The sequence below is a fragment of the Crinia signifera genome, chromosome 3 (assembly GCF_055691185.1).
Source record: "Crinia signifera chromosome 3, ASM5569118v1, whole genome shotgun sequence".
Taxonomy (NCBI): Eukaryota; Metazoa; Chordata; class Amphibia; order Anura; family Myobatrachidae; genus Crinia; species Crinia signifera.
The window spans coordinates 17,121,333-17,141,759 of record NC_139219.1 but is presented as its reverse complement, the minus strand read 5'-3'; the positions used below and the strand labels follow the sequence as shown (position 1 = coordinate 17,141,759).

Here is a 20,427-nt window from a genome sequence, read left to right as displayed (position 1 = left end):
ACCTCTCTGGGTACCCTCATCAGCTCCTATGGTTTTCATTACCACCTTTATGCTGATGAAACCCTAATCTATCTCTCCTCCCCCGACCTATCCCCATCACTCCTGTCCAAGGTCTCCGAATGCCTCACGGCCATCTCAACCTGGATGACCCAACGCTTCCTGAAACTAAACATGGCTAAAACTGAACTTCTAATCTTCCATCCCCCGAACATCCCCTCTTCTCCCACTATCTCCATCAGCATTGGTGAAACCGAGATCACCTCCACCGACCAAACGCGCTGCCTCGGTGTCATCATTGACTCCTCCCTCTCTTTCACCCCCCACATTCGTGCTCTCTCACAGTCTTGCCGCTTTCAACTACGCAACATCTCACACATCAGACCATTCCTCTCCACTGACGCGACCAAAATTCTTATTCATTCTCTTGTCATCTCCCGCCTTGACTACTGCAACATCCTTCTCTCTGGGCTACCTCTCACCCGCCTCGCACCTCTCCAATCCATTCTTAACGCTGCTGCTAGGCTCATCTTCCTCTCCCACCGCTCTACCTCTGCCTCCCCCCTCTGTCTATCTCTTCACTGGCTCACCATTCCTTTCCGAGTTCTCTTTAAACTCCTCACCACCACCTACAAGGCTCTCTCCTCCTCCACCGCTCCTTACCTCTCTTCAATGATCTCTATCCACACTCCCTCCCATCCTCTTCGCTCCATCGCTGACCGCCGACTGACCTCTCACCTAATCACCTCCTCCCACTCCCGTGTCCAAGACTTCTCTCGCGCTGCCCCCCTGCACTGGAACAACCTCCCGCCACCCATCAGGCTTTCTGATTCCCTTACCTCCTTCAAGCGCTCCCTCAAAACCCACTTTTTTCGACTAGCCTATCCCTCCTCCTAACCTCTTTTGATCCTCCTATCCTGCCTCCGTTCCCCTCCGTTCCTACTTATCCTATTGTTTTTCGTTCGTCCACCCACCTATTTTTAGTATGTTAACTCTTATAAGTAGGGTCCTCCTTCCTCACGTACTCACCCTACCTCTTTACCTCACCTGTCCTCCTGCCCTGTTCTTCCCTTCCTCTACTTCATCTTCAGTCTCCTCGCCAATTTTGACACCTACTTCTGAACTGATGCTGATTTTAGTTCTACCAGCTATACCCCTATTCATACTGTATTTTTCAACACACCCTGTACGTTACCTTGTAATTTGTTTTTTGTTTGCTATGTACGGCGCTGCGGACACTTTGCGGCGCCTTATAAATAAACGTACTACTACACACAACTTCTTTAGTCAGGTCAACCAAGCCTGTAGTCAGGACTCCCAGCAGAACACTGCACTCCCCAAAGCTATGAAACTATAGTAATCAGCTAATAAATGTACAAGCAGGAAGGCAGGCACAGGAGAAGCCTCGCGCACCGTACATAGAGGAATTGTAGCTGAACATGTGAGATCTGGAGAGGATCAGACAGACAGTACAGGGAATAACAATCCCCATACACTCATCTGGCTGTGCTCCCTACTGTACAACACAACAACAGCACAGATACACATCAGCTCATTATGGTTCCTGCTGCGCAGCCAGCGCGGTGGGTGGTACGCCGAATGTATTACTCTATATATGGATGTATTGTCACAGGGGGGGGGGGGGGGGGGGGTGAGATAGGAAAAAGAACCATTGATATTGTCTTCCTCATTTCTATATCCAGCATTGTGCACAGAGCAGGTCACAGCAACAATATGTCAGGGATAATAACAGGAGAGAACACACCGCACCTCTGAAAGAGCTCTCGTACAAGCGGATACTCATTCGGCAACAGTCATCTTGTTGTCTCTCCATTTTCTACCAGTACAGCACCTCCTTCACCTGAATCTGTAAAGGCCGGTGGGGTAATGACCGGATCTACTGTCCAACGGAGATCGATTTAAGATCTCACCCCAACACCACTAAACCTTTATACTAAACCAGTATAAACCACAATGTTTATTGCCAAAACCACAGCGGTATACTTATGTATTATTTTTATTATTATTTATTTATATTTGTCTTAACTATAGAAAGAACCGTGGTAATGTTATAATGATAAAAATACTGTATAATTTGTCACATGATGGGCCCATGCTCCGCACCCAGTACCTCAGGGGCTGTATAACGTGTTACATGATGGGCCCATGCTCCGCACCCAGTACCTCAGGGGCTGTATAACGTGTTACATGATGGGCCCATGCTCCGCACCCAGTACCTCAGGGGCTGTATAACGTGTTACATTATGGGCCCATGCTCCGCACCCAGTACCTCAGGTGCTGTATAAAATGTTACATTATGGGCCCATGCTCCGCACCCAGTACCTCAGAAACTGTATAACATGTCACATGATGGGCCCATGCTCCGCACCCAGTACCTCAGGGGCTGTATAACGTGTTACATTATGGGCCCATGCTCCGCACCCAGTACCTCAGAAACTGTATAACATGTTACATGATGGACGCATGCTCCGCACCCAGTACCTCAGGGGCAGTATAATGTGTCACATGATGGGCCCATGCTCTGCACCCAGTACCTCAGGTGCTGTATAACATGTTACATTATGGGCCCATGCTCCGCACCCAGTACCTCAGAAACTGTATAACATGTCACATGATGGGCTCATGCTCCGCACCCAGTACCTCAGGGGCTGTATAACGTGTTACATTATGGGCCCATGCTCCGCACCCAGTACCTCAGAAACTGTATAACATGTTACATGATGGACGCATGCTCCGCACCCAGTACCTCAGGGGCAGTATAATGTGTCACATGATGGGCCCATGCTCTGCACCCAGTACCTTGGGGGCTGTATAACATGTTACATGATGGGCCCATGCTCCGCACCCAGTACCTCAGGGGCTGTATAACGTGTTACATGATGGACGCATGCGCCGCACCCAGTACCTCAGGGGCAGTATAATGTGTCACATGATGGGCCCATGCTCCGCACCCAGTACCTTGGGGGCTGTATAACATGTTACATGATGGGCCCATGCTCCGCACCCAGTACCTCAGGGGCTGTATAACGTGTTACCATGATGGACGCATGCTCCGCACCCAGTACCTCAGGGGCTGTATAACGTGTTACAGGATGGGCCCATGCTCTGCACCCAGTACCTCAGGGGCTGTATAACGTGTTACATGATGGATGCATGCTCCGCACCCAGTATCTCAGGGGCTGTATAACGTGTTACATGATGGGCGCATTCTCCGCACCCAGTACCTCAGGGGCAGTATAATGTGTCACATGATGGGCCCATGCTCCGCACCCAGTACCTTGGGGGCTGTATAACATGTTACATGATGGGCCCATGCTCCGCACCCAGTAGCTCAGGGGCTGTATAATGTGTCACATGATGGGCTTATGCTCCGCACCCAGTACCTCAGGGGCTGTATAACATGTTACATGATCGGCCCATGCTCCGCACCCAGTACCTCAGGGGCTGTATAACGTGTCACATGATGGACGCATGCTCCGCACCCAGTACCTCAGGGGCAGTATAATGTGTCACATGATGGGCGCATGCTCCGCACCCAGTACCTCGGGGGCTGTATAACGTGTTACATGATGGACGCATGCTCCGCACCCAGTACCTCGGGGGCAGTATAACGTGTCACATGATGGGCCCATACTCCGCACCCAGTACCTCAGGGGCTGTATAACGTGTTACATGATGGGCGCATGCTCCGCACCCAGTACCTCAGGGGCTGTATAACGTGTTACATGATGGGCGCATGCTCCGCACCCAGTACCTCAGGGGCTGTATAACGTGTTATATGATGGGCCCGTGCTCCGCACCCAGTACCTCAGGGGCTGTATAACGTGTTACATGATGGGCGCATGCTCCGCACCCAGTACCTCAGGGGCTGTATAACGTGGTACATGATGGGCCCATGCTCCGCACCCAGTACCTCAGGGGCTGTATAACGTGTTACATGATGGGCGCATGCTCCGCACCCAGTACCTCAGGGGCTGTATAACGTGTTACATGATGGGCGCATGCTCCGCACCCAGTACCTCAGGGGCTGTATAACGTGTTACATGATGGGCTCATGCTCCGCACCCAGTACCTCAGGGGCTGTATAACGTGTTACATGATGGGCGCATGCTCCGCACCCAGTACCTCAGGGGCTGTATAACGTGTCACATGATGGGCGCATGCTCCGCACCCAGTACCTCAGGGGCTGTATAACGTGTCACATGATGGGCGCATGCTCCGCACCCAGTACCTCAGGGGCTGTATAACGTGTTACATGATGGGCGCATGCTCCGCACCCAGTACCTCAGGGGCTGTATAACGTGTTACATGATGGGCGCATGCTCCGCACCCAGTACCTAAGGGGCTGTATAACGTGTTATATGATGGGCCCGTGCTCCGCACCCAGTACCTCAGGGGCTGTATAACGTGTTACATGATGGGCGCATGCTCCGCACCCAGTACCTCAGGGGCTGTATAACGTGGTACATGATGGGCGCATGCTCCGCACCCAGTACCTCAGGGGCTGTATAACGTGTTACATGATGGGCGCATGCTCTGCACCCAGTACCTCAGGGGCTGTATAATGTGTTACATGATGGGCCCATGCTCCGCACCCAGTACCTCAGGGGCTGTATAACGTGTTACATGATGGGCCCATGCTCCGCACCCAGTACCTCAGGGGCTGTATAACGTGTCACATGATGGGCGCATGCTCCGCACCCAGTACCTCAGGGGCTGTATAACGTGTTACATGATGGGCGCATGCTCCGCACCCCAGCAGCTGTATAACGTGTTACATGATGGGTGTATGCTCCGCACCCCAGTAGCCATACGCAGCACACACATAGCATACGCAGCACACACATAGCATACGCAGCACACACATAGCATACGCAGCACACACATAGCATACGCAGCACACACATAGCACACATGGAATGTACTCACTGATTCTGCTCCGCACATTATTCACTTCTTCTCCCAGAGATTTGGCTTCAGCGAATCTAACAAGAAGAAGATGAGTGTAAGTAACTTCCATGCGTTAGTGAGAATGGAGATCTCCTATACTGTACATCACTCACGGAGGATCAGCCTCATAATAATGATACAATAATCTCCCCAGACTAAGAACACGATGGTAATCTATCATTCACATGCGCTGTACACTTAGTTAGCAGCTAGGGGGCCTACTGTATAGCTGAGATGATAAATGATCTGTGTGGGGTTCATTTCCGGCTATTGGGGACACTCGGGGTACAGGAGTAACGCAGCAGCTCTCAGGTCTCAGTAAGCCCCCCTATAATGATGCCTCATAACTTCTAGTGGTATAACTGTGAGCAGGACTCCGCCAGAGCAGAGGGGGCGGTGGAAACGCCTGTGAGTGGGACTCATGAATCATTCCACAATAACTCAGGCAATAAACTCCATGGCTCTCTGTGTGACCAGTCACTAGAATAACTCACTACCTACGGAGATGCTGTGGAGGCCGAAACCAGACACCGTCCGTATGAGACCCCCCCCCCCCCCCACACACACACACACACACACACACACACACACACACTGTCCAGGAGAGGTCTAATAACACCAGCTAGGGAATAGAATGCACCAAATACCTTGCATACATCTGGGCCCAAGGGCATGATGTGCGGGTGACGGACAGACTCCAGGGTCACCAGTCATTAATGACATTCCGATAATAAATCCCGGCAACCCTGCAAATTCTCTGCTGTCCATCCAGACAATGGGCCTTATTCTAGTTCATTCTTTCTGACAAAATCCTTCTTAGATGGACAAAACCATGTGCACTGCAGGGGGGCAGATGTAACATGTGCAGAGAGAATTAGATTTGGGTGAGTTTTTTTGTTTCTGTGCAGGGAAAATACTGACTGCATGATTTTACACTGCAATATAGATCTCACTTTGAAGAAAAACCCCACCCAAATCTAATTCTCTCTGCACAAGTTACATCTGCCCCACCCGCAGTGCACATGGTTTTGTCCATCTAAGAAGGATTTTGTCAGAAAGAATGAACTAGAATAAACCCCAATATTACCTGGGGTGTAACAGATGGTGCGTTTCCATGGTGACTGGGTGTATGGGACTGATCCTGGTGGACTCAGTAAGCTGGGAAGATCGCAGAGTGCCCACCCGCCGCTGTTTCCATGTCCCATTGCTGCCACCGCCCGTCCCTTCTTGCTGCCAATGGCCCGGTGACAGTGTAATGTCTCCAAATTTGTACCCCTCACCCTTCACCCTTCTACCTACCCCCTTCCCCTCACACACACACAAGGAATGATACTGTGCCGAGTGCAGTAAGCCATGAGAGGGGACGTGGTGCGTTTATACAGTGCCTAAGTCGACAAACGTGTCAAAAAAAAGGGAAAAACCTGTGTCCTCTTTCATGTCGACTTTATATAGTGGTCGACCTCTTGACTGCCCACCTTAATTGTGTCGATCCTGTGACCCATACCCCTGGCAAACATTCTTCTGTTCCTTTAAACTCCCCCAAAACAACAGCTGATCCAGGATTCCAACCGTCGAACCATCACGACAGGCGGAATTCAATGCTCCGACTGTCAGGTGTCACAAAGTAGGCGTGTCAGCGAAAGTGGCCGCGGATTGTCGGAAAATGGCTGTGAATTTGACTTGTTTTAAAGTCGGATCTGTTTTGTCGAAACCTGCCTTCAATGCTTTTAGAAACCGGAGCATTGAATAGGCGGCGAGAGCTATAGCCCCTCTCGGAAATAGCGGCTGGGATTGTATACCGACCAGTACGTTCTATCTGCAGTTACCCGGCACGTTCTATCTGCAGTGACCCGGCACGTTCTATCTGCAGTTCCCCGGCACGTTCTATCTGCAGTTCCCCGGCACGTTCTATCTGCAGTGACCCGGCACGTTCTATCTGCAGTGACCCGGCACGTTCTATCTGCAGTAACCCGGCACGTTCTATCTGCAGTGACCCGGCACGTTCTATCTGCAGTGACCCGGCACGTTCTATCTGCAGTGACCCGGCACGTTCTATCTGCAGTGACCCGGCACGTTCTATCTGCAGTGACCCGGCACGTTCTATCTGCAGTTACCCGGCACGTTCTATCTGCAGTTACCCGGCACGTTTTATCTGCAGTTACCCGGCACGTTCTATCTGCAGTTACCCGGCACGTTTTATCTGCAGTTACCCGGCACGTTCTATCTGCAGTTACCCGGCACGTTCTATCTGCAGTGACCCGGCACGTTCTAGCTGCAGTGACCCGGCACGTGCTAGCTGCAGTGACCCGGCACGTTCTAGCTGCAGTGACCCGGCACGTTCTATCTGCAGTTACCCGGCACGTTCTATCTGCAGTTACCCGGCACGTTCTATCTGCAGTTACCCGGCACGTTCTATCTGCAGTTACCCGGCACGTTCTATCTGCAGTTACCCGGCACGTTCTAGCTGCAGTGACCCGGCACGTTCTATCTGCAGTTACCTGGCCCGTTCTATCTGCAGTTACCCGGCACGTTCTATCTGCAGTTACCCGGCACGTTCTATCTGCAGTGACCCAGCACGTTCTATCTGCAGTTACCCGGCACGTTCTATCTGCAGTAACCCGGCACGTTCTATCTGCAGTTACCCGGCACGTTCTATCTGCAGTTACCCGGCACGTTCTATCTGCAGTTACCCGGCACGTTCTATCTGCAGTTACCCGGCACGTTCTATCTGCAGTGACCCGGCACGTTCTAGCTGCAGTGACCCGGCACGTTCTATCTGCAGTTACCTGGCCCGTTCTATCTGCAGTTACCCGGCACGTTCTATCTGCAGTTACCCGGCACGTTCTATCTGCAGTGACCCAGCACGTTCTATCTGCAGTTACCCGGCACGTTCTATCTGCAGTAACCCGGCACGTTCTATCTGCAGTTACCCGGCACGTTCTATCTGCAGTGACCCAGCACGTTCTATCTGCAGTTACCCGGCACGTTTTATCTGCAGTTACCCAGCACGTTCTATGCAGACCTGCAGCACAGTCCCGGCTGGTACAGGAGCAGTAATCCCAGGACACGAATGCTACTGGCAGCCTTATGTAAGTAAATGATGGGAAATCATACTTAACCTCTGGATCACACTGTAAAAATGAATGTGCCACTTGTAAAAAAAAGACCATAAAACACAATGCATCTGCCACCTGCAGTGCAGCAGGGTTCGTCCAGGTGCAACTTTCCATCCTGCTGTTGGATCTGCTCCGAACGCTGAATCAGAATGTTACATTATGTATGGGCTGATCCTGACGCATCTGGTCCAAGGTAAATAGGATTTACATTCTGCTTGGTAACAGGAAACCTCAGAGAGCGTTCCGGCCAAGGTGAGGTCATGAGTCAGTGGATGCCCGAGTCACATTGCCACCGTCCCTTCCCCGCAGTGCGGATTTCCTGTGTGCTTCTGTCCTGACTAAGCATGGCTGCCGCCCATAGCCGTCCCTTATATGGCCAAACTCAGTACTCCTGCCGTCACGTGTGCTGGACATTAACACTTTCATCAGTCTGGGAATAGCAGGAAATAAAGGGGGTGACACAATAACCATCGGACGGGGCCGTATTCCGCCCCATTCCGATGGTGGGGGGTATGTGCAGACCCTGGGAGCGAACGGCTTTGGCGAGTTTCACACTCACCCAGACTTTCGCTCCAGAGAGGGTGAGCGGAGGTGGCCGTGTCCCCATGAAAACTCTGGGCGTTGCACACGTGCAGATCTGGGGCTCACGGTGACCTGAATGACGCAGCGTATACAGTATTATAAAACAACATAGAAACATAGAATGTGACGGCAGATAAGAACCATTTGGCCCATCTAGTCTGCCCCTTTTATACCCTTGTTGGGTCACCTCTAATACGGTTAAATGGAGAAAGGACCCAATGACGCCGTATTATAATCCCACAGCAATATCACATTATAGCATCACAAGACAGCGCATCAGAAAGCTCTTATAGACTGTGTAAGACATAAAGGGGGACATTTACTAAGGACTCGGGTACGAATTGATACGACCTGCATCAGCCGAATTTAGGGAACAATATAAATATATGGGAGTAGGCAAATTTACTAATCTGCCATATTTTCCGGATTTGTATTTTTCCAATGGTGTAGCCCAGGCATGTCCAAGCTATGGCCCTCCAGCTGTTGTGAAACTACACATCCCAGCATGCCTTGACATAGTTTTAGCATTCCCTAATAGCAAAACTGTCGCAAGGTATGATGGGATTTATAGTTTCACAACAGCTGGAGGGCCATAGTTTGGACATGCCTGGTGTAGCCCATCATATTCATTTGTATTCGGGGCTGAAGCATTGCATGGTCAGATCCGTGCAATGCTGCCCTGTCGGGGAAAAAAATACGGCTATAAACAACCCTCGGGGTCAAAAAATCAGTCCTGGTTTTAGAAATTCAGGGGCCAAAGTTGTTCCCCAGGATTTCTAAAACCAGCACCAGGCTCATAGGCCCTTATTCAGAGTCGCATTACAAATTTGTTCTCAAAATGGACAAAACCATGTGGGTGGGGCAGATGTAGCATGTTCAGAGAGAGTTCCCCCGGCCAAAGCATGGTCCCCCCAAACTGGTATTTTCTCAGCAAATACTGGCCGTATTCTACATCCGGCCAGTTAGTACATTCCTATTCATTCAATGGCGCATGCATTCGTATTACCAAATGTGCCTGTGTAAAGAATATGAATACCCGTATTCCGGCCTTTGTAAATTCTGAAATACGAATTTACAGCCGTACACGAATGACTACGAATACGGCTGGTAGTAGGACACAGACCCCAGATATTACCATATAAAGCAAATCAGTCATCACAGAATCCTGCCAGATGTATTTATACTTTTTTATAGCGAATATTTTTAGATTTCCGATGCAGGAATTAATTTGTAACCAATAAAATGAAGATGAATTAGTTTACTGAATGATTGTAACAATAGCTGTTACTGTGTGTGATCGCTGCGTGTCTTCATGTTCACTAGACAGACCTCTCAGTCTCTCTGCAGACCTCTCAGTCTCTGTGCAGGCCGCTCAGTCTCTCTGCAGACCGCTCAGTCTCTCTGCAGATCCCTCTGTCTCTCTGCAGGTCTCTCAGTCTCTCTGCAGACCTCTGTCTCTCTGCAGGCCTCTGTTTCTCTGCAGGCCTCTGTTTCTCTGCAGGCCTCTCAGTCTCTCTGCAGACCTCTAAGTCTTTCTGCAGACCGGTCTGTCTCTCTGCAGACCTCTGTCTCTCTGCAGACCGCTCAGTCTCTCTGCAGACCTCTGTCTCTCTGCAGACCTCTCAGTCTCTCTGCAGACCTCTCAGTCTCTCTGCAGACCTCTGTCTCTCTGCAGACCCCTCAGTCTCTCTGCAGACCCCTCAGTCTCTCTGCAGGCCTCTCAGTCTCTCTGCAGGCCTCTCAGTCTCTCTGCAGACCTCTCAGTCTCTCTGCAGACCTCAGTCTCTCTGCAGACCTCTCAGTCTCTCTGCAGACCTCTCAGTCTCTCTGCAGACCTCTGTCTCTCTGCAGGCCTCTCAGTCTCTCTGCAGACCTCTCAGTCTCTCTGCAGACCTCTCAGTCTCTCTGCAGACCGCTCAGTCTCTCTGCAGACCTCTCAGTCTCTCTGCAGGCCTCTCAGTCTCTCTGCAGACCTCTCAGTCTCTCTGCAGACCTCTGTCTCTCTGCAGGCCTCTCAGTCTCTCTGCAGACCTCTCAGTCTCTCTGCAGACCGCTCAGTCTCTCTGCAGACCGCTCAGTCTCTCTGCAGACCTCTCAGTCTCTCTGCAGACCTCTCAGTCTCTCTGCAGACCGCTCAGTCTCTCTGCAGACCGCTCAGTCTTTCTGTAGACCTCTGTCTCTCTGCAGACCTCTGTCTCTCTGCAGACCGCTCAGTCTCTCTGCAGACCGCTCAGTCTCTCTGCAGACCGCTCAGTCTCTCTGCAGACCGCTCAGTCTCTCTGCAGACCGCTCAGTCTTTCTGTAGACCTCTGTCTCTCTGCAGACCTCTGTCTCTCTGCAGACCTCTCAGTCTCTCTGCACATGTTACATTTGCCCCACTTGCGATGCAGCTGGTTTTGCCCACTATAGAAAACATTTGCATTGCGATCCGGCATGAATTAGGCCCTATGTGCATTTAAGTTTTCGGTGCGTTCCCATTCCTCCTGCTGCCGACGTTACGGTACGTACCTCTTCCTGAGAACGGCTTTGTTGTCTTCAATGCTGAACCTGTCTGGATGATCCCGTTTGAAAATTTCAAATGCTTCTTGGCGACCCAGAGACATCTGTTCTCCTGCAGGCAGACACAGTACATATCAGTTAGCATGTACATGACCTTGGTTCTCCAACTGCTGTGGAACTTTAAGTCCCAGCATGGCCTGCCAGTCCATATGTTGGTAGTATCATAGATGGTTATGAGTCATAGAGTTCACAATATGAAGGTACAAAGCATAGGCAAATGCGGGGGGGGGGTTCTGGTTGTCCGGAAAAAAAAACCTCCTCTTAGCAAGTGCCTTCAATGATGACAACAATAGCACTGGTACATAATATGATCAGTAGAGCTACCACCGCATCATGCAGTGTAAGGGACAGAGCAGAGCTGCTGCACATGCCCAGTGTAACAGCTTCTTCTACCACATTTACTGTATGTGTGGATCTGAGCCCTCAAACATCGCAATGGACCAGAGAGTAGCTGCCAGGAGGAAGAGACAGGAGCCTCACCATGAAGTGGGAGATTGTGAGCTTAGAAACTGCAGTACTGGTCGTATTATGTTTGCGTATTTATTTATTTATTTATTATGTTTAACCTTTTACTGACCTATTATCCTATTTAAATGTTTGAATGAGCCTATACTATAGACCAGGGCTGGGCAACACCGGCCCTCCAGATGTTGATGAACTACACATCCCAGCATGCCTTGCATCAGTTTCAGCATGGCCACATAGCAAAACTAATGCAAAGCATCCTGGGATGTGTAGTTCATTAACATCTGGAGGGCCGGTGTTGCCCAGCCCTGCTATAGACCATCAGTACTGTTAATAATCAACACTGTATTCCATACAGTATCCAGTGTATAAAAAGACTCCCGTACTTATTCCAGTGGAAGATTTTGGATTACATTTGAAAACCCCCCCTCTAAAAATCCTGCATTTGCCACTGCATAGTCAACCACTAAAGGTCAACCGGTATTTAGATAATGCTTCAATAACCGTCCATCCCCTGCTGCTATTTAGGATGTAATGCAAGGCCTATTATTAATAATAACAACATTCTGTATTAGACATTATCCTTCTGACATCCAAAGGCAGATGGGTAAAACAGAAGAAACATGGGCATATGTATCAAAGCTTGGAGAGACAGATAATGCACCAACCAATCAGCTGCTGTTATTTATCAAACTCAGCCTGTAAAATGACAGAAGCTGATTGGTTAGTACTTTATCTCTCTCCTCTTTATATAGACATAAAGGTAGTCCGCTGTTGTGGAACCACAATTTCCAGAAATTCCTTGCCTTCTCCTCTGCCAGTGGAAGGAGATACTATTGACTCCTACTGATGGTGAGTTGACTCTCCATAGGGATTGCACTGGACCCGGGTTACCAGATCGTACTGTCCCGTACCCTGGGCACTTGCACAATAATCCAGGTTGAGTGCTCCATCATTTCAACCTGGGAAGCTATCCAGTGAACAGTGTGAAAGGGGTATTACTGTGCAATAAGGGGGTGCAGTAGGGGTAGCAGTAAACTCTGTGAACGTGGGCACTACAGGTGAATTGCCCCCTCCCCCCCCCCCCCCCCCCGGCATGTATTCAAGATAGCAGATCCAGGGGGCTCCAGAGGAGGGGCTGCAGCACAGTTCAAAATTGAAAGAGAGAGTCCCAGCAGCTGTTAACAACTGCCATTCTAAATTGTCTCACTGGCAGTTGGTGTTTCTCCCCTATTTGAATCCTGAACTGCGCTGCTGTCCCACCTCTGGATCCGCCACTGCAGGTGACTGTGAAGAACAGAAGCGGACCCTTCCACCAGAGACACACCTTCATCCACCCGCCTGTCAGTGCTCAGTGTTTCCATATCTACTGCACAAAGCGAGCAGAGCTGTAATGAGTGGGTTACGCAGACACAGAACCCGGCTGAAGCATGGCAGACTTGGCAGGGAGCACAAGTAATGGATACCAGCCCCACCCAGCGCAGTCACCACACCTAAGTAAATAAAGCAGCAGCCATGACTTGCGGTGCCAGGGATCACACATTCGTACATCGCAGACCGCAGTGCCCTGTTTCCTCCCAGGGATGGATGGGGCTATGGTCACGTGGCACACAGAGCAGATCCATGTTATTACAGCATGCAGGGACGATGCTGGCATTGTGTGCTCAGGCCTGGCTGCTGTGCGAGCCGTCCACCACAACCCCGGCATTCAGGGGAATGGGACAGAGCTGGCAGATGGCTTGGAGCAGAGAACGGTGCTTTCCTCCTGGCTAATGAGCACCGAGTGCTGGCAGCAGATAATGTGCAGGGAGAGTCTCCTATAGTGGGATCGCTGTGATAGCTCAGTACAGGGTTCTGCTCCCGCACATAGGCCCTTTTTCTGATCTGAATGTTCTCAAAAGGGGCAAAACCATGGCCATTATTCTGGTTCACTCACAAAGGCAAATTCCTTCTCAAATGGACAGAACCATGTAGACTGCAGGGGGGCAGATGCAACATGTGCAGAGAGAGTTAGATGTGTGTGGGTTATTTTGTCTCTGTGCAGGGTAAATACTGACTGCTTTATTTTTACACTGCAATTTAGATTTCAGTTGCAACACACCCCACCCAAATGGAACTCTCTCTGCACATGTTACATCTGCCCCACCTGCAGTGCACATGGTTTTGCCCATTTTGAGAACAAATTTGTACAGGTTGAGTATCCCGTATAGGTATATCCAAAAAACTAAATATTCCAAAAAATGTGTTTTTTCTGAATATTTCGGGCTTTTTTGTTTTGTTTTTTCCCCCTGCCCCTTTTTTCATACTTACCACATCCTCCGGCATCCACGGTGCCATTCAGGATCCTCTTCAGCGGCATCTTTGGTCCTAGGGGTGCATTGCGTGCCTGCAAACTCACACAATGCACCCCTGGGACCGCTGAAGAGGACCATCGGCGGGGACCAGGTAAGTATATTTAAAAAGTTTTTTTAAAAAACCAGAAAAATCCCTTATCTGAAATGCTGATGGTCCTGAGCATTTCGGATAAGGGATACTCAACCTGTACTGCGATCAGATCTGAATAAGGGCCATAGAATGTGACAGCAGACAAGAACCGCTGCCCATCTAGTCTGCCCCGTCTATCCTTCAGGTGCAATCTCAGCCCTTTTTGATCCCAGTACAGCATCAGTTGCAGTTCTGCATGGCGGGTCCCATCCCGGGATGCGATTGTAGAAATGCGAGTGGTTTGCAGAGCTGCAAAGTGGTCTTGGGTAGGCCCCAGTCTGCGCAGCTAAGGCAGATGCTGTGCTGCCACGATTTAGCGCGCAGTGGCTGCTTGTGACATGAAGCAGCTGCATCGCACCACCCCGATAGACACTTCAGACTCACCTCCATTGCCCACCCAACGCCAGCTGTGTCGGGTATTGCATGCGGTGAGATCAGCTGTGTCGGGTATTGCATGCGGTGAGATCAGCGGTGTCAGGTATTGCATGCGGAGAGATCAGCAGTGTCAGGTATTGCATGCGGTGAGATCAGCGGTGTCAGGTATTGCATGCGGTGAGATCAGCTGTGTTGGGTATTGCATGCGGTGAGATTAGCGGTGTCGGGTATTGCATGCGGTGAGATCAGCGGTGTCAGGTATTGCATGCGGAGAGATCAGCAGTGTCAGGTATTGCATGCGGTGAGATCAGCGGTGTCAGGTATTGCATGCGGTGAGATCAGCAGTGTCAGGTATTGCATGCGGTGAGATCAGCAGTGTCAGGTATTGCATGCGGTGAGATCAGAGGTGTCGGGTATTGCATGCGGTGAGATCAGCGGTGTCGGGTATTGCATGCGGTGAGATCAGCGGTGTCGGGTATTGCATGCGGTGAGATCAGCGGTGTCAGGTATTGCATGCGGTGCGATCAGCGGTGTCGGGTATTGCATGCGGTGAGATCAGCGGTGTCAGGTATTGCATGCGGAGAGATCAGCAGTGTCAGGTATTGCATGCGGTGAGATCAGCGGTGTCAGGTATTGCATGCGGTGAGATCAGCTGTGTTGGGTATTGCATGCGGTGAGATTAGCGGTGTCGGGTATTGCATGCGGTGAGATCAGCGGTGTCAGGTATTGCATGCGGAGAGATCAGCAGTGTCAGGTATTGCATGCGGTGAGATCAGCGGTGTCGGGTATTGCATGCGGTGAGATCAGCAGTGTCAGGTATTGCATGCGGTGAGATCAGCAGTGTCAGGTATTGCATGCGGTGAGATCAGAGGTGTCGGGTATTGCATGCGGTGAGATCAGCGGTGTCGGGTATTGCATGCGGTGAGATCAGCGGTGTCGGGTATTGCATGCGGTGAGATCAGCGGTGTCAGGTATTGCATGCGGTGCGATCAGCGGTGTCGGGTATTGCATGCGGTGAGATCAGTGGTGTCAGGAATTGCATATGTTTTATATGTAGGCAAGTAACTAATCATTCCGATTAATCGCAAGTAATATGTATCTCTAGACTTCACTTTACACAAATACACTGTATCTATTTAGCAATGTCCACAACAAATGTCAGGAAAGATTCTCCAGTTCTCCTTTAACTACAGGCCCCCGGCAGCTGGGTACTCAGGCAGAGGACGCTCCCCACCCTCACCGTGCAGCCAATGTTCTGGCAAAGAAAGCAGCCGCGACGGTTATGCCATAACCCAGAATAAGGCGTGTGCTCTATGTGGGAAGTGTTCAGGCCAGGAAAGGGATTAGTTTAAACATGAATGGGTTTTAAAGAATCACTCAAAATCATAAATAATATTCCTTCTGCTGCTTTGTTTTTGCATTTCCAACTCTTCCAGTTCCACAAATGATGGACGTACAGAAATGATCAGAAATGAGGCAGATTATTAGGATATCCGGATGTGTCCTCCCTCATCCGGTATATTACCACCTGCCGCATGCGGCAGCAATTATATATAGTGTGCCGTGTTAATATATATTCACGAAGCAGTGAAGGAGTGGAGAAGTGAGACAGTGAGGCAGCCAATCAGCTGTGAAGTTACATTTCTCCAGTGCATTCTATAAAACAGCTGTTCCGTTGCCATGGGCAACTACTCCACTCAGACGGACGGACGGACTCAGACATACGGGAACAACGGGCGATGCCTGGCGTGAGCTGACAGGTTCCCTGCCACTCTGTTTGTATCAGCTGTCTATTTTGCAGAATACGTACATGTGAATAAGAAGCACAATCAGATTGTGCTGATAGAAATGATATGGAGCATGCCTATATTCTGTGTGTGACCACATCTGTATCTGCATATGAAATGGAACATCAGAGAGTTTTCTAGGGAAACCCTGTAACGTAGCATTCCGTACGCATATACAGCCAAATGTAGGCATGCTGAATATTATTTTAATCAGCAAAAGCTGCTTGTGTGTCTCATTCACATCATTTTGTGAATAAGACACGTACTAATGGAAAAAAATACATAAAAAAACAAAACCACTCTGAGCTACCGAGTCACACCCATGGCCTGGAAGGGCTGTTTAACATTTATTATTTTATTTATTAACAGTTTCCTATATAACGCACACATATTACGCAGCGCTTTACAGAGAATATTTGAAAATTTACTTTGGTACTTGTTTCCTAGCACGGCGCCCACGATTTTCAATCATATGGCATCTTATGCATTGTACCGCATCACATGCCATATAGCCGCAGGCGATGCGATTTTGGTCCCCCTATACGATTTTCAATTCCATAAGCACCCTAATGGGTGCTTACAATGTTAAATGCACCCCCACTAGGAACGCCAACCCGAAGCGTGGCGAGGGGCGGCGGTACGCGTCCTCCGACCTTTTCATACCCCCACTATCCACGTCGGTGTGGAGTTGATTTTACATAGCGTAGCGAGCGCAGCGAGGGGACGCATACTACTTTACATGTATTCCGCTGCGCTTGCGCACACATCTAAAATCAACTCCATGCTGACGTGGATAGTGGGGGTATGAAAAGGTCGGAGGACGCGTACCGCTGCGCTCGCCACGCTTTGCGTTGATAGCACAGGTGGCGTGGGGGTGCTTTTAACATTGTAAGCACCCATTACGGTGCTTATACAATTAATAATCTTATAGGGAGGCCATTTAACATTGAAAACACCCATTAGGGTGCTTATACAATTTAAAATCGTATACCATTGTATATGACATACAATGGCATACAATGCGATGGTATACGATTTTAAATTGTATAACATCGGGTGCCATCGCATCACATACCATTGTAAGGCTTATGGTATGCGATGCGATGGGCGCCGTGCTAGGAAACAAGTACCTTTGCTTCAGTCCCTGCCCCAGTGGAGCTTACAATCTATATTCCCTACCACATGTACACACGCACACAGACATTCTAGGGTTAGATTTTGTTGGGAGCCAATTTACTCGCTGGAACAAAGATCCATGACAGGGAAAAGCCTGACTGGATTGGTACAACCCTCATCCCATTAGGATTTGGCTTCCATTTGAACCTACACTGCCCACCTGATCTACTTATGTCACTCAAATCTCTTCTACTCATCCTTAAAGCAAACGGTGGTCGCCCACATTCCTATAATCCCTCACTTGACCGCTAGTAAATGTGAACATGTGAATTACAAGGAAGAAGTTATTTTCTTAGTAAACGAATACATAAAAGTCTGTAGGAAGGCAGGCAGATGTAGGAAGGCAGGCAGAGGTAGAAGGCAGGCAGAGGTAGAAGGCAGGCAGAGGTAGGAAGGCAGGCAGAGGTAGGAAGGCAGGCAGAGGTAGGAAGGCAGGCAGAGGTAGGAAGGCAGGCAGAGGTAGGAAGGCAGGCAGAGGTAGGAAGGCAGGCAGAGGTAGGAAGGCAGGCAGAGGTAGGAAGGCAGGCAGAGGTAGAAGGCAGGCAGAGGTAGGAAGGCAGGCAGAGGTAGAAGGCAGGCAGAGGTAGAAGGCAGGCAGAGGTAGGAAGGCAGGCAGAGGTAGGAAGGCAGGCAGAGGTAGAAGGCAGGCAGAGGTAGGAAGGCAGGCAGAGGTAGAAGGCAGGCAGAGGTAGGAAGGCAGGCAGAGGTAGGAAGGCAGGCAGAGGTAGGAAGGCAGGCAGAGGTAGGAAGGCAGGCAGAGGTAGGAAGGCAGGCAGAGGTAGGAAGGCAGGCAGAGGTAGGAAGGCAGGCAGAGGTAGGAAGGCAGGCAGAGGTAGGAAGGCAGGCAGAGGTAGAAGGCAGGCAGAGGTAGGAAGGCAGGCAGAGGTAGAAGGCAGGCAGAGGTAGGAAGGCAGGCAGAGGTAGGAAGGCAGGCAGAGGTAGGAAGGCAGGCAGAGGTAGAAGGCAGGCAGAGGTAGGAAGGCAGGCAGAGGTAGGAAGGCAGGCAGAGGTAGGAAGGCAGGCAGAGGTAGGAAGGCAGGCAGAGGTAGGAAGGCAGGCAGAGGTAGGAAGGCAGGCAGAGGTAGGAAGGCAGGCAGAGGTAGAAGGCAGGCAGAGGTAGAAGGCAGGCAGAGGTAGGAAGGCAGGCAGAGGTAGGAAGGCAGGCAGAGGTAGGAAGAAGGCAGGCAGAGGTAGGAAGGCAGGCAGAGGTAGGAAGGCAGGCAGAGGTAGGAAGGCAGGCAGAGGTAGAAGGCAGGCAGAGGTAGGAAGGCAGGCAGAGGTAGGAAGGCAGGCAGAGGTAGGAAGGCAGGCAGAGGTAGGAAGGCAGGCAGAGGTAGGAAGGCAGGCAGATTGGCAGTTTGTGTGCCGAAGCAACATAGAATAGAATAGAATCAACTTTATTGGCCATGTATGCTTGCGCACACTAGGAATTTTTTGTGGATTTACAGTGCAGCATCAAGCAGGGATGAAGGGGGGGGGGGGGGGGGGGAGAAGGCATTACATACATTTCATTAATACATTACATGTGGGGAACACATGCCCACCGAGTTGCACAGCGCCTAGGCAGCCATCAGCGGCGCCACTGGTCACTGCTACAGCCAGGTAGGTAACATTAAGCAGAGACAGTACAGTATCACACAGGGAACACATACCTGCCGAGCTGAACAGTGCCTAGGCAGCCATCAGCGGCGCCACTGGTCGCCGAAACAACCAGGTAGGTAACAATACAAGCAGACAGTACAGTTATCACACAGGGAATATATTTGACTGAGCTGCACAGCTCCTAGGCAGCCATCAGCGGCGCCATCTTGATCATGCTGCTCAAAGGCAGCAGTAATAATAATATTTGTATTTATGAACCACTTTTTTTCCAAAGCTGACACACCCTGCCAGCTTGTTGCTGGCAGGGTGTGCAATCAGTGAAGGAACAGCATACAGGCTTTGCATACAGTGGGGGTAGAGGTATACCATCTAGGCCCCATACACTTCGTGTGCCGAAGCAACATCTATGCCCCGTGGCTCCCCCCCCCCCCCCCCCAACGCGATCATCGCTGTTCATACAAGCTGCTCAGCAATATATTGCTCAGTGTTTCCTTTTCATCAGCGACCAGAGATGGTCACTGATGAAAGGGAACCTCTGCCGGGCGGTGCCGCAGGGGTAATCAGCTGGTCGCAGGACCAGCAATCATAAGGGGGCTAAAAACGGGAGAGCACACCCGGCGATTTATCGCTGGTGCAAACTCCGATCGCTGGCAATATGGTCACTCAGCAACCATATCACCAGTGATTATATCCTGTGTGTACGCACCTTAATGATAGTCTATGATCTAGTCAAAATTTGCCTTCCATGCATAGTCAATCTATGCTAGACAAAAAAATAGGGAGATTTTGGCTATCCGTCTAGGAGATGTTGACTATCTAGTCAACATCTCCTGCCAAGTTCATACCGTGTGTACACCCTAGAACTAGTGACATTGGGGCAGATGTATTAAGCCTGGAGAAGAGATAAACTGGAGAGAAGGTAAAAGTGCCAGCCTATGAACTCAGGGGCAGATTATTAAGCTTGTGAAGTGATGAAGTGTCTGTTTTTTATCACCAGCCAATCAGCTCCTTACTGTGAAGTTACAGGCTTGGTTTGAAAAACAACAGTTAGGAGCTGATTGGCCTGTGATAAAAACCAGACACTTTATCACTTCAGCAAGCGTAATAAATCTACCCCTGTGTTTGAAAATGAACAGTTGGGAGCTGATTGGCTGGTGCTTTCTCCTTTCACTTTATCTCCAGTTTTTCTCCAGGCTGAATACATCTGCCCTACTGACTATACACGAGGTACTGTGCCAGTGATGTTCCTATGGAGGGGAATGTCTCCTCTGCCGAGCATATGCTGTAAAATGAGCACTGAGCAATATACAAGG

At 50.1% G+C, this 20,427-nt stretch overlaps 1 protein-coding gene across 2 annotated transcripts in view; it reads right to left on the bottom strand.

The window, feature by feature from the left end:
• Positions 1-20,427, bottom strand: part of KIF6 (kinesin family member 6) — a 253,176-nt gene that overhangs the window by 102,839 nt on the left and 129,910 nt on the right. For both annotated transcript variants that reach the window (XR_014471556.1, XM_083175408.1), the window contains exons 14-15: positions 11,175-11,277; positions 4,948-5,003 (exon numbers count right to left, since the gene is read on the bottom strand). Coding sequence is in view for 1 of the 2 variants with exons in the window: in XM_083175408.1 (XP_083031534.1) it covers positions 4,948-5,003; positions 11,175-11,277 (159 nt within the window). In the remaining variant the exon portion in view is untranslated. The remainder of the gene's footprint in view (positions 1-4,947; positions 5,004-11,174; positions 11,278-20,427) is intronic.